We start from the raw sequence: 14,422 nt of genomic DNA, 5'->3' as shown, positions 1-14,422 counted from the left end.
GAAACAAAAAGGAGTAAGTGGAAGCCAAATCAGGATTGTAAAGTGGATGTCTAATGATTTCCTATTGAAATGCTCACAACATTGCCCTTGCTTGATAAGAAGAATGAACAAGAAGAGGATCTGGTGAACTTTCAAGGGCATTTTCCTTCTAAAACTTGGCTAACTTCTTAGGAAACTTTCATAAAAAGTATATGGTGTTATTTAGCCTTCTAAAAAACCAACAAATAAAATGCCTTGAGCATTGTAAAAACTGTTCCTGACTGGTCCACTTTTGGTTTGACTGGACCACTTCCACCTCTTGGTAGCCATTATGTGATTGTACTTTGTCTTCAGGATTGTACTGGTTAAACCGTTTTACAATTCTATTACAATTCTTCCAAGATGTATGCTTTAGGATCTTGATCTCACTTGTTTTAAAATTTCCATTGGCAGCTATGCTTCATCTGGGCACAATAATTTTGATAGCTGACAAGTAGAAAATTTGCTCAGCTTTAGTTTTTCAGTCAGAAGTGTGTAAAGGGACCCAATTGAAATGTCTATGATGTTGGCCATTGTTTCTATTGTTAATCTCTGGTGCTCTTCAATTAGAGCATGAGCAAAAATAATTTTTTTCCTCACAGATTGATGTGGATGGTCTGCCACTGGGAGGCTTCATCTTCAATACCATTTCTTTTCTACATAAAATGAGTTACTCTTTCAAATGGGCAGCGTTTGCCCAAGGACAAAATTCAAAAGGACTAGGCAAGGAGGATAACTGGAAACAGAAAAGAAATGGGATCCATGATGTTACATTGTGGGGATTGCAATCTGTGATATGAAACAAAATGTGTAAGAATTGTTGAGGGGAAACCTGGTCTGAGCTGTAAACCTTCACCCAATACACACACAAAGCGTAAAAACAAACAAAAACCAAGCTATTCATTTGTAAACTGATGATTTCTTTGAGGTATTGTCCCAATAAAATTTTCATAAAGCATCAGTGATTTCACCATTCTTCCACTTAAGTTTCCCCATAAATTTAATGTTTGTTCAATTGTAGTAGAATTCATTGTTCTGGTTGGGGCTCTTTTCAAATGGCTTGTTTCATCCTGTTAGTGTCTTAGATTAGATCCTGGTCAGACATGTTAGAAAAGTCATTGTTAAGAGCCATAGAGTTGGTTCCAACTCATGATGACCCTATATAGGGTTTCTGAAGAGCAGCTGGTGAATTTGAACCATTGATCTTATGGTTCAAATTGACCTTGTGGTATGGTGTTTATCCTGTAGTGCCACTGTTGGTATGAGTTTATTTTGGTGCAAAAAAAAGAGAAAAGAAATCCATGCATAGTTTTTCATAATATGCATTTTCCATGTTTTTGAAGACGCTTTAGATAAACATATACCAATGAAAGTAAAAAAGATTCCTACTAAAAGGATGCAATTCATACATGCACTGGTTTATTCTAAACAAAACATGTCTGCATGATCACTAGAAGACTGGAGACAAGTTTTCTCAGTAATCTACTTGTCTTAGTCTCTTTAGGTTGCCTTCAACAACAAAACAAAACAAAACAAAACAAAACAAAACAAAACAAAAGGCCCAGTCAGAATAGTGGCTTCTGAGAGAATGTGCTGAAGCAGTTAAATTCAAGGCAGAGAGGTCAGTTCAGAAGGTTATGGCAACTGTTTTGGGGAAATTCCAAATTATAATCTCGGTAGATTGTCTCAAAGGACACAGGACGATCATGGGGGCTTATTAGGAAGAAATTTTAAGAAAATTCCAAATTGCAAAAGGTCAGGAAAGTTGTGCTGCGGTATTTTTTTTTCCATGATGCCAATGCACCTGCTCATTCCTCGAGGGTACCAGATCTGTCCTACAAGAATTTGTTGGGAAACTACCTCAGCTTCCCTCCATAACTTTCCTCTTCAGCAGTCTTTTTGTTGTGAAAACTCAAAGGAACATGATTTGAATACCTTGAGGGTGCCAGAATTGAAATTGCAGCACGATGTAAACTAAAGAGTGCAGAAATCTGGGAAGGGTTAGAGAGATGGAAAGATCACCTTCAGAATTGCATAGACCTAGATGGAGGAGAGATGTCAAGAAAAATATCACATTTTGATATTTTTGTTTAATAAAGATTGCTTTGATTTTGTAGCAATGTTTTAGATTTACCTTTGTGTTTGTATGTGTGTGTGTGTGTCTGAGGGTTCCAAAATGTTTGTAGATAATTTCCATTATATTTTAATTACATTTTTCCACGAACTTATTGAAGCCCTTCTCCTACATGTCAGTGAGAACAGAACTCAACTAGACTCCCTGGCAGTTCCTGCCTTGCACAGGTTTTGGCTTTCACAGGTTTACCTACATATAATTTTAAAAACAAACACCTTTATAAATCTTAATGAAGCATTAGTAGATAAAATGGTCTAGTAATAAAGTCAGAGAACTGATTTAAAGCCCTTGTTTCTTTGGTTTAAGACAAGTGTATTAAGCTGGAGAAAAGTTACTTAACCTTTTAGAATCTACATTTCCCACTTGTGAAGTTGGAATAATTATTTTATCTACTTCATAGAGGTGTGAGGTTCAATGAATGTAAATTATAAACCTTTGGCTACCACATAGTAAGTGCTTGGGATTATTGGTAGTTTGATTTTTTTCACATTTTGAAAGCTAGTAGTGTTCAACACCATCACCAACTATACAGACTTACTATGTATTTGTGTCAGAAATTGCTCTCTACCTGACACTTCACTAGGAATTCATGGTGCACTGGAAAAACAAGGTCATTGTAGGTTCTGTTGTTGTTGTTAGGTGCCACCAAGTTGGTACTGACTACGAGTGACCCTATGCACAACAGAGCGAAACACTGCTTGATCCTGAGCTAACCTCACAATCCTTGCTATGCCTAAACCCATTGATGCTGCCACTGTGCAATCCATCTAGTTGGGGGTCTTCCTCTCTTTTGCTGAGTCTCCGCTTTACCAAGCATGGTGCCCTTCTCCAGGGACTGGTCCCTCCTGACAATATATTTGGAGTATGAGCAGCAAGTCTGGTCATCCTGGTTTCCAGGGAGCATTCTGGTTGTACTTTTTCCAGTACAGATTGGTTTGTTCTTTTGGCAGTCCATGGTACTTTGAATATTCTCTTCCAAGACCATAACTCAAATGCAGCAATTCTTCTATGGTCTTCCTTATTCACTGTCCAACTTTCATATGCATATGAGGTAATTGAAAATACCATGGCCTGTATCAGATGCATATGAGGCTATTGAAAATACCATGGCTTAGTCCTGACATCTTTGCTCGTCAACACTGTAGGTTCTGACTTTACTGAATTTTCCATCATGGGATGGGATGTGAGTGAGATGATATGGGAGATGTTGTTCTAACTTGCTCCTGTTTTTCCTGCCCTCAGCCAGCTCCTATATGAGTTCTACACCTGCATCCCGCCTGTGAAACTCCAGAAACAGAAAGTACAGTCCATGAATGAAATCGTCCGCAGCAACCTATTTAAAAAGCAAGGTAAGGCAAAGCTTCTTGGTGTGAGTTGTGCTGTGAGCCACACACAGGTTTTTTGGGAAGGCCTGGCTGGCTGTGGCAAGCTGCCAGGCTCTTCTCTAACAACTCCTTTGGGTCCTCATAAGCATGAAAAATCAAAAGTCGCTGACAATTTAGATAATCAGAATCTAAACTGATTTTAAGAAACTGTAGGTTGCATCGTTTATTTCTCCTAAGCAAGTTTAATGAGGTGGTGAGTTTGGAGTCCTATGCTTTAAATCATTCTGGTGTAAGGTTTTTGGTTCCCTACTTTCTGTATTGTTTATATTTGCTTTCCTTGAGGAAAAGTGGGTGGAGTTTCTTTTGGTAGAAAGGAGGAACTTTTAATGCAAGAGTTCTCAGAATTTAGTGTTGCTGTTTTAAGTGCTGTTGAGTTGGTTCTGACTCATAGCAACCCTGTATAAGGTTTCTGAGGAGAGACTGGTGGGTTTGAACCACTGACCCAGCAGCTCAACCTGTCCTTGCAGTCTAGCGCATTATCCTGCAGCACCACACTAGGACCCCCAAAAACATAGAGTGTGTGAGAATAAACTGGGGGCAGCGATGGCTCAGTGGTAGAGTTCTCACCTTCCAAGCAGGACACCTGGGTTCAGTTCCTGGTCAGTGCACAGTGACGTACAGCCACCGCCTGCCTGTCAGGGGAGGTTTGTGTACTGCTGTGATGCTGAAACAGGTTTTAGTGGAGGCTCCACACTAAGATGGACTAGGAAGAAAGGCCTGGAGATCGACTTTGAAAAAGCAACTGATGAAAACGCTGTGATATGATCTCTTTGTTAATGGGATTGCCATGAGTTGGAGGCCAACTCAGCTGCCAACAACAATGATAAAAATAAACAGGCAAGCAGGTTAAAACGCAGTCCTGAGAGCCATCCTATAAATTCTGATTTAGTAAGAATTTGCAGGTTTAAAAAAAAAAAAAACTTTCTATTATGAATTGAGTGAAGGTTTACAGACAGGATTCTCACTTTTACATTCAACAAATCTTACACTTTGTTTCATCTCAACGATAGAATCCCCTCCATGTAACAACAGTTGACCCGCTTCCTCCCTGCGGTTCCTATTTCCATTCTACTGACCTTCCCAACCCTTCTCAACTTTGTCCTTAGGGACATGTTGCCTTTTTATTTTGAATGACTGACCCTTCCATGGTGAGCAGACCTTACTAGTACTGTACAGATATATAGAAATGACTATAGGTATATAAGGAGCTCTGATAGTGTACTGGTTACAAATCGGGCTGCGAACCTTAAGGTCAGCAGTTCGAAACTATCAGCTGTTCTGCGGGAGAAAGATGAGAATTTCTGCTCCTGTAAAGATTTACAGCCATGGAAACCCTGTACAGGGTTGCTATGAGTCAGTTCCGACTCCACGGCACATAACCACCACCACAATAGGTATCTAAGGAGCTCTGGTAGCATAGTGGTTACGAATCGGGCTGCAAACCTCAGGGAGAGCAGTTTGAAACTACCAGCTGTTCTGTGGGAGAAAGATGAGGTGTTCTGCTCCCATAAAGATTTACAGCCTCGGAAACCCTGTACAAGGTCACTATGAGTCGGAACCGACTCCACAGCGCATAACAACAACATAGGCATATAGTCACTCCTATATACCTATACTGCTTGGCTGAAAATTGGGCTGTGTGGGTGAGTTTCTTTCCATAGTCTCAGGTTCCTCCAGTCTCTTTCTGACCAGTGAGCCTGGTCTTTTTTGGTTTGTTTTATTTTATAATTTTGAGTTTTCTTCCGCTTTTTCTTCTACTCTCTCTGGGACCTTCTAATGTGATCCCTTTCAGAGCAGTTGGTAGTGCTAGTCAGGCACCCTCTAGTTCTACTGGCCTCAGAGTTATTGAGACTGATGTTCACATGTTCCATTAGTCTGCTGGACTAATTGATTTCCAAGAATCTTAAATTTTCATAACTCTTCCTTCTTCTGCACATGGAGAGACCATCTAGCTGCACCTTAGATGGTCAGGAATTCACATTTTTTAGAATTTTAAGTTATTTTTGAGTAGCTAATGCATTTATGTGGATCAAAATGCAAACGTATGAAAAGGTACTACATGAAAAGGATCCTTGCAATGTAGGCATCCTGATTCCTCTAAGAAACAGCCAAAGATTTTAGTTTCCATTGTTTGCTTCTAGAAACATTACATATATAAGCAATCAGAGGTATATATAGTATATATTCTCCTGGTCTTTTACTATCATTTTTATGACTCAGATAGTATCATATTATACAACTGCTTTGTACTTAACCTTCTTACTTTAATGGTATTTCCTGGAGATCAGGGACTAGCAGTGGATTGGACAGACATTGCGATCAGAAGTTATACTCTAAGCTGATTTCTTTTAAGGACTTGATCCTCTGACATTCATCCAATGTCAGGAGACTTGAGGTTCTCTGTTTCTGCGGTCAGTGAACTGGATGCCTGAAATTCCTCTGGATATGACCAGACAAAATTTGTGTTTTGTTGCTGTTGTTAGTTGCTGTCAGTTCTGACTCCAAGTGGCCCTGTACAGAACAGAATGAAAGACTGCCCGGTCCTGCACCATCATTACAATTGTCATGAGTCCATTGCTGCTGCCACTGCGTCAGTTCATCTCCTTGGGGGTCTTACTATTTTTTACCAACCTCCACTTTACCAAGCATGATGTCGTTTTCCAGTGACTGGTCCCTCCTGATAAGATGCTCAGAGAATGACAGACAAAGTCACACCATAGTCGCTTTTAAGGAATATTTTGGCTGTACTTGTTACAACACAGATTTTTTGTTCTTCTGTCAATCCATGGTACTTTGTTGTTGTTGTTCACCAATACCATAATTCAGATGCTTGGATTCTTCTCTTGCCTTTTTTATTTATTGACTAACATTCACATGCATATGAGGTGATTGAAAATACCCTGGCTTGGGTCTGTTGCTTATTAGTCATCAAACTGACATCTTAGCTCTTGAACACTTTAAAGAAGTCTTCTGCAGAAGATTTGTTGTTGTTGTTGTTATGTGCTATCAAGTCAGTACCGACTCATAGAGACCTTATGCACAACAGAACGGAACACTGCCCAAACCTATGTCAAGCTCAAGGTTATTGCTAAGCTTGAGCCCGTTACTGTTGCCACTGTGCCAATCCATCTCATTGGTGATCTTCTTCTTTTTCACTGACCTGCCACTTTACCAAGCATGATGTCCTTCTCCAGAGACAAGTCCCTCCTGATAATATATCCAAAGTGTGAGAGACCAAGTCCTGGCTTCTAAGGAGCATTCTGGCTGTATTTCTTCCAAAACAGATTTGTTTGTTCTTTTGGTACTCCATAGTACTTTTAATATTCTCCTCAAACACCCTAACACAAATGCATCAATTCTTCAATGGTCTTTCTTATTCATTGTCAAACTTTCACTTGCCTGTGAGGTTTTTGAAAATACAATGGCTGGGTCAGGGGCACCTTATTCTGCATACTGACATCTTTGCTCTTCAACACTTTAAAGAGGTCTTGTGCAGCAGATTTGCCTAATGCAAGACTTTGCTTGATTTGACTAATTTTAAATCAGTCAATGTTCCCTTGTTCTGTTTGAACAACTGCCTCTTGGTTTGTGTACAGGTTCCTCATGAATACAATTCAGCTTTCCCAAATACTTATTCTCTGCAATGTTGTTCATAGCTAGTCATGGTCCATATAACTGAAAGTCTTTTGTAGTCTATAAAACACAGGTATCTTTCTGGTATTCTCTGCTTTAAGGCAAAATCCAAATGACATCAGTAATTGTATACTTACTTGAATCTGGTCTCCAGCAGTTCCTTTTCAGTATACTGTTGTAGCGTTTTTGTATTATCTTTATTAAAATTTTACTTGCATTTGATATTAATGATACTGTCCAATGATTTCTGCATTCCTTTGGGTCACCTTTCTTTGGAATGTGCAAAAATATGGATTTTTTGCAATTTGTTGTCCAGCTGACTTCCAGATTTCTTGGCATAGATAAGTGCCACATCAGTTTGTTGAAAGATTTTAATTGTTAGTCCATCAATTCCCAGAGTCTTGTTCTTTGCAGTTGCCTTCAGAGCACTTTGGACTTCTTCCTTCAGTGCCAACTTCTTCAGTCTGAAATTGATCAAACATTGAATTAAGATGTATTGATAATTGCTGTTGACTGGAATGCAAAGGCTGGAAACAAAAAGGAAGGATTAGTAGTTGGAAAATATGGTCTTGGTGATAGAAATGATACTGGAGGCTGCATGATATAATTTTGCAAGACCAATGACTTCTTCATTGCAAATACCTTTTTTAAACAGCGAAAATGCAAGCGGACCGTATCATATGGAATACATATAAATCAAATTGACTTGATCTGTGGAAAGAGACGGTGGAAAATCTCCTTATCATCAGTCAAAACAGGTCCAGGGGCAGACTATGGAACAGACCATCAATTGCTTTTATGCAAGTTCAGGCTGCAGCTGAAGAACATTAAACCAAGTCTACAAGAGCTAAAACATGATCTTGAACATATCCCACCTGAATGTAGAGATCATCTCAAGAACAGATTTGATGAATCAGCAGCAGGTTCACCTACTGCAATATGTTCTTTGATTTCTGGATTGCTGCTTTTCATGAGTGTCCTTTATGGATCCACACAAAATGAAGTCTTTGACAATTGCAAACCTTTCTTTGTTTACCATGCTATTATTTATGGGTTCAGTGGTGAGGATTTTTGATTTCTTTACATTGAGGTGCAGTCCACGCTGAGGGATGTAGTCTTCAATGTTCATCAATAAGTATTTTAAGTCCTCTTTGCTTCCAGCAAACAAGGTTGTGTCATCTGCATATCACAGGTAGTGAGTGACTCTTCCCCCAATTCTGATGTCATGTTTTATTTTATAAAATCCAGCTTCTTTGATTATTTGCTTAGCCTACAGATTTAATAAGAATGGTGAAAGGATACAATATTGGTGCACCCCATTCCTGATTTAAAACCATTGTTCTGTTCCAGTGATTGCCTCTTGCTTGGTTTATGTACTGGTTCCTCATGAGCATAATGAGATGTTCTGGAATACCCATTCTTTGCAATGTTATCTATAATTTATTATTATCCACATAGTCAAATGTCCTTGCATACTCAGTAAAACACATTCATTCTTATGAAAACCTTATGAATAACAGCAGAGCATGGTAGGCAGGTTTCAGCTGAGCTTGCAGACTAAGACAGATTAGGAAGAAGGAGAGGTAGACTACTTTTGAATCTTCAGCCACTGAAAGCCTTATGAATACCAGAAGGCTTTTTTTCATCAACTCGTCCCACTGTTTTATACCTTTACACTGTATGGTAAGGTCCAAGTGTATTGTTATCTTTTATGTTATTGAAGAACGATTTCTGCAATGAAGACGTCATTGTTGTTGTTACTAAGTGCTGTCATGTTAGTTCTGAGTCATAGCAATACCGTCCATGTTAGCTCCCTGATGTCCTAGGGTATTGATCTTTATGCGTTCCATTTTGTTTGTGACAACTTCTAGTTTTCCTAATTTGATACTTTGTGCATTGTACTTTCCAAATGGATGTTTGCAGCTGTTTATTCTCTTTTTAAGTTGTGCCCTATCAGCAAATGAATGTCCCTAATGCTTTGCTCCATTAATATCATTAGGTCATATCTGCTTTGAGGAGACAGCTCTTTCCCAGTCGTATTTTGAGTGCCTTTCAACCTGAGAGGCTCATTTTTTGGCACTATATCTGACAATGTTCTGATGACTTTTATAAGGTTTTCAGTGGCTGATGATTCACAAGTAAGTTTCCTCTCCTTCATCTTGGTCTGTCTTAGTCTAGATGGTCATCTGAAACCTGTCTATCATGGGTGACCCTGCTGGTATTTAAAATACCAGTGGCATAGCTTCTAGAATCTCAGCAACACATAAGCCACCACAGTATGATAAACTGACAGATATGTGGTAGAGGCCTCATTTAGAAGTCAGCATTCAGCTCGTACCTCATCTTCAGCAATACTTTGGGATCCCCCTTGATATCATTCCTCTCTGCAAAAGTCAAAAAAACCAACAATGACTTTTGGAGGTCACCTCTCTTATCAGTAAGTACTATATGGACAGCCATTGCAATTTAAACTTCCTTTCTGTCTGTCCTGGTGTCCGTGATAGAATTAGAAGCAGCATGTATCAGAAACAAGAGGTGTTAGCATGGACAAGATCAGCAGTCCCCAAACTGGAGTTTATTCAGAGAGTGAAGCCTGAAAATTTATGCAAATTGCCTGGTAATTACAGAAATATTCAGGAAACACTTCACTGTAAAGATTTTTTTTTTTTTTCTCTTTTTTTTATTCAAATACCCGGTGGTTGAGTCTAGCGCATCTGAAATTGCTGTTTGAAATCTATCCCTTCAGTTAAGGGTAGGAGGGGTGCATGAGGAAGAAAAATGTTCTCCAGGTGATTTTGATATTCATGTGCATGGTTTCCTGACCATTTACACGAATGTGTGACAACAGATGAATCTAACACATAAGTGTTTTGCTTGTCTGAGGTAGTTTCTGTGAGGCATTTGGAGTTTCATCCTGGTAAATCATGGTTTTGTTTTTTGTGTGGTTGTGGCTTCTTAAACAAGGCACTTGGCTTACTGCATCAGAATGAATTGCTCTCACTTTGAAAGATTTCAAAGACTTCTCCTGCCCCTGCCTGCCCTGGCAGTCCCTCCCTGGACTTGAGGTGGTGTCACTATAGAGACAAACTGAGTCCTATCCTAGGGATGTGACAAGGACAACTATAGCTACATATGGTAGTGTACAGGCTCAGAGAGCAGGGTCACTTGGCTCTCCTTCACTGTTCAGGCTGCCGTGGTCATCAGGGATTGCAGCTGAGCATGGAGGCCATTTGGAGTGCTAGCACAGCCCTGGAATGACCATGTGGTGGCAATTCCAGCCTTGTGGATGGCAGAATCAGTCCTTTATTGGAGCACATCTCACGGGCTGGGTTGTGGCCCCTGAGGCTTAGCGCAATCACAGGCCAGGCTGGATATCTGCTGTGATCTGAGTTTCAGATTCAGCAAAAGCCCTCTGATTAATATTAATGGACAGAAGGCCAGCCTTCACATTGTATACAATTACAAAAGAAATGCAATATTCTTACCTTGAAATGCATACAGAAATGAAAATGAGGCAAACCAAGGGCTCTCTGGGGACCCATTTTCAAGAGGTTGCAATGTATAATTAGTCCATGCATTCTTGCTGCTTACGTGGAAGCAATATGATCCTATACACAACGGAAAGGTAACTCCTCCTCCACTATTTATTTTTCTAAGTGGACCCTCTTACCAAAATATCCCCAAAGGCAAACTTTAGGCCTTCTTAATTCCTCATGTGCCAAATGAATGAAATTTGTATTCATGTGTGCTTCCTGGGTACCCATTGCTCTTGGGTGAGTGTCTCACTATACACCCTTAAATAAGGTGAGTTTTATTCCTCTGGCCAAGTTTGAGCTATAATGAAATTCTTTCTGCTATTCTTCCTGTGAAGTGTCCTGAGCCTCAGGGACGTGATTTTCTTTTGAGCCCACACTCATTTAACTGCCAGATGTGCAAACTGCCTGGAGTATTGTCGGTGACATTAGCTTGTACTTACCGCCTTGAACATTTGTATTGACATCAAACAGAGGGGCCAGAAGGCTTTTAAGCGCTTTCTGGAATGTTGGCATACTACTCTGTTGGCCTATCTTCAGGAACATTGGATGGAGAAGGGGTGGTTTACTGGGTGAGAGTGCTGTTTCTTGGTCACACCAGATCTGGGTTTTTATTCTTTGTTCATCCCCTTACCTGTGTGACTGTGGGCAATTTACTTAAGCTTTCTGAACCTCAGTTAGCTTACCTGCAAAGTATGAATAATAGTAATATGTTTTAGAAGGTTTTTGTGTAGGCTCAGTGAGACTGATAACACATTTAAAATGCGTATCACAACATTAGGTGGCATAGTGTCCTAGAGTTCCTGGGTGATACAAATGGTTAATGTGTTCTGCTGATAACCAAAACATCCATCAAGAAATACAAGGGAAAAAAGGCCTGGACTTGTGCTTCTGAAAACATATCAGTCATTGACCACACTATGGCGCAGAGCTCTACTCTGACACACGTGGAGTTGCCATGAGTCAGAAGGACTGGGTGATGTGGGTCAAATTATCAGCTGTTCATATTGGGTGGTGGTTATTATCTCTGCTGCTCCCAGCAGTTTTCCAACTGCGATTTTGATCTTTGGATTCTTTGCAATAAGGAAGTCTCTTCATGTTTGAAAGTTGCATGTAACCCCAAGTTAAGCCTCCTTGTGTGTCCCTGGAAGTGACATCATTTTCCCCCTTAGAGTCTGAGAAATGTAGAGCTTATGAAATAAAAAAGACTTTGGACTCTATATGCTTCCCATTCTGACTTTGAATAGATTTTTCAACATTCACTTTATTTCCCTAGAGTATTTTTGCAAAAGGTGCAGATTATACATGCCGAGTTCTGGTAGCGTAATGGTTACGCATTGGACTATGAACCTCAAGGTCAGTAGTCTGAAACTACCAACTGTTCTGCAGGAGAAAGGTGAGGTTTTATTCTCCTATAAAGATGTACAGCCTCAGAAGTCCTGTACAGGGTCACTGTGAGTCAGAACAAACTCCACGGCACATAACCGTCACCACCACCAGAGGAGAAATTTTAGGTAAGAGTGAAAAGTTTTTGGTGTCTCACTTTGTTGTTTACCTTGTTAGAGACCTCAACAACATAAATTTAGACCCATGACAACCACCCTTTATGATGATTTGTTCCTTGGGGCTGTTTTGGAGACACACACACACTCTCTCTCTCTCCACCCCACCTCCTTTTTTTCTTCCTTGGAGTCAATTCACCTGAGTTATCCTTACCTCTTACTTGCTATGTGACTTGAGTAAGTCACTTAATCCTTTTAAGTCTTCATTTCCTCATCTGTGAAATGAGAACAACCACACAACATTGAGTTGTTGTGCAGACTCAATATTATAGGATGGCTTGTAGTCAGGGCTATGAGGGAGGAAGGAGTCATGATAAGCCACGTTTACAAACAGAATGGTTGGCCCCTATGTGAATGATTTCAAGATTCAGTGAGAGAATAATCTAGAAATCTGTCTGGACACATTTGCTATCTCCTCCAGTGTAAGCCTGGATCTACCTGGTGGTAATGGTGGGAGGAAGGCTTCTCTGAGGGGAGTCTGCAAGGAAACCAAACCTTCTGCTCCTTTGGAACAGATTCGTTCCTATGAGAACTAATCTCTAAGTAATGTGTCTTTTTAGTCTGATGCTAATCGGATACACCATCTGGTTCAGTGAAAACTGCTTTCAGATCCACATTGCTCACTTTTCAACTTCCAAAACAAACAGAGAAAGAGGGAGGGAGGGAGGAAAGGAGACACAGAGACGGAAAGAGAATGACCGAGAGAGAGAACAACCAAGTGACTAGGAGACATAATCTGTTGTTGCTTAGTGCTGCTGTTGAGTCAGTTCTGACCCATAGCAACCCTGTTAAAGGGTTTCTAAGGAACAGCTGGTGAGTTTGAACTGCTGACTTTGTGGTTCAAACTGACTTTGCAGTCTAGTGCATTAACTCACAGCACCATACCAGGACTCCATGAGTCCTAATAGATATTTGGAAACTGTTTCAGTGTGTATTTTCAGTTGGTAGGTTTTCTTGCTGCAAACTTTATTGAGAAGCTGCTCTCTGAGCACAAAGTAGCTAGTTTTCCTTTTATCAATACAGACCTGTTTCCTACACCATTTATAGCTGCTTGAACCTCAGTTCTCATCAGCTGGGCAACTGGAGGTGGGTGGTGGTACTAGCACTCTAAGGGGTATATCTTTTCAAATCATCATATCATTGCATCATTGGGCTGAAATTGAAGAAAAGTCTTCACAACTCTTGCATTTTTCATGTGTTTGGTCAAATTATTTAATATCACTGAGCTTTGGGGTCTTCATCTTAATGTGCATAGGAGTGTCATTATTGGAATATGGACTGTTGTGGTTGTTTCAGGCAATTGTTCTAATTCTGATTTACTCATACGTTCCTTTGAAAGGGAACCGCTCTGAGTTCTCCATTTCTTTTGCTACAAAAATGAGATAATGTATGTAAACATGTAACAGGGTTTTTGAGACATACTTGCTATTTATTACATGATCACATCTTATATCTATTGTTATAACAACAATAGAATAATGATGTCAGTAACAACTTAAAGGAGAGATTTATAGTTATTAAATACAATTAACAACACCAACAATATACCAGCTAAGTTTGTAAACATTGCGCCACCAGAGCTCCATAGGCACTGGAAAGAACATAAAGATACATTAAATTCTTACAACCCAATGATGTAAACATTAGTATCCCCATCTTATGGTTAGGGACATGGAAGCATAGAAAGCTTAATAACTTTCATCTCAGTGTGACCAAAAATGACACAATGTATTAAGATACTATTGTATTGGAATGTAATGTTGTGGTAGTAATCCCAAACCATAGAAGTTTGACAGTGTAAAGTTTTATTTCTTTTTTATGCAAAGTTGATGAATGTTATATACCTTTTATATTTTCTGAATCTGTGCAACTGCTTCATGTTCCCTGCAACAGGGAAAAAAGAGGAAGTACAACCATTCTTAACTCTCTCAGCCTGAAAGTGACAACTGTCAATTTCTCCACAGCTCTTTGGTCAGAGTGTGTCACTAGTTTCCAACCTAACAGCAAGGGATTCTGGGAAGTGAAGGGAAGCACATGGAATATTTGATGAGTATAGTCTTTGCCAGGTCAAGAGGACTCATGAGTTGGTGTTGGAACTCTGTAACAAATATAAAGGTATGTTTGGAGGTTCAGAGGGTTTATAGCTGGGGAATTTGC

The 14,422-nt window shown here is 39.8% G+C and overlaps 1 protein-coding gene across 1 annotated transcript in view; it reads left to right on the top strand.

Annotated features, from left to right (window-relative positions):
- Positions 1-14,422, top strand: part of DOCK2 (dedicator of cytokinesis 2) — a 658,261-nt gene that overhangs the window by 172,584 nt on the left and 471,255 nt on the right. The window contains exon 25 of the mRNA XM_006864832.1: positions 3,395-3,501. Coding sequence (XP_006864894.1) covers positions 3,395-3,501 — 107 coding nt within the window. The remainder of the gene's footprint in view (positions 1-3,394; positions 3,502-14,422) is intronic.

Source organism: Chrysochloris asiatica, unplaced genomic scaffold (assembly GCF_000296735.1).
Source record: "Chrysochloris asiatica unplaced genomic scaffold, ChrAsi1.0 scaffold00071, whole genome shotgun sequence".
Taxonomy (NCBI): Eukaryota; Metazoa; Chordata; class Mammalia; order Afrosoricida; family Chrysochloridae; genus Chrysochloris; species Chrysochloris asiatica.
The sequence above is the reverse complement of the archived record's forward strand: the minus strand, read 5'-3'. Positions and strand labels throughout refer to the sequence as shown.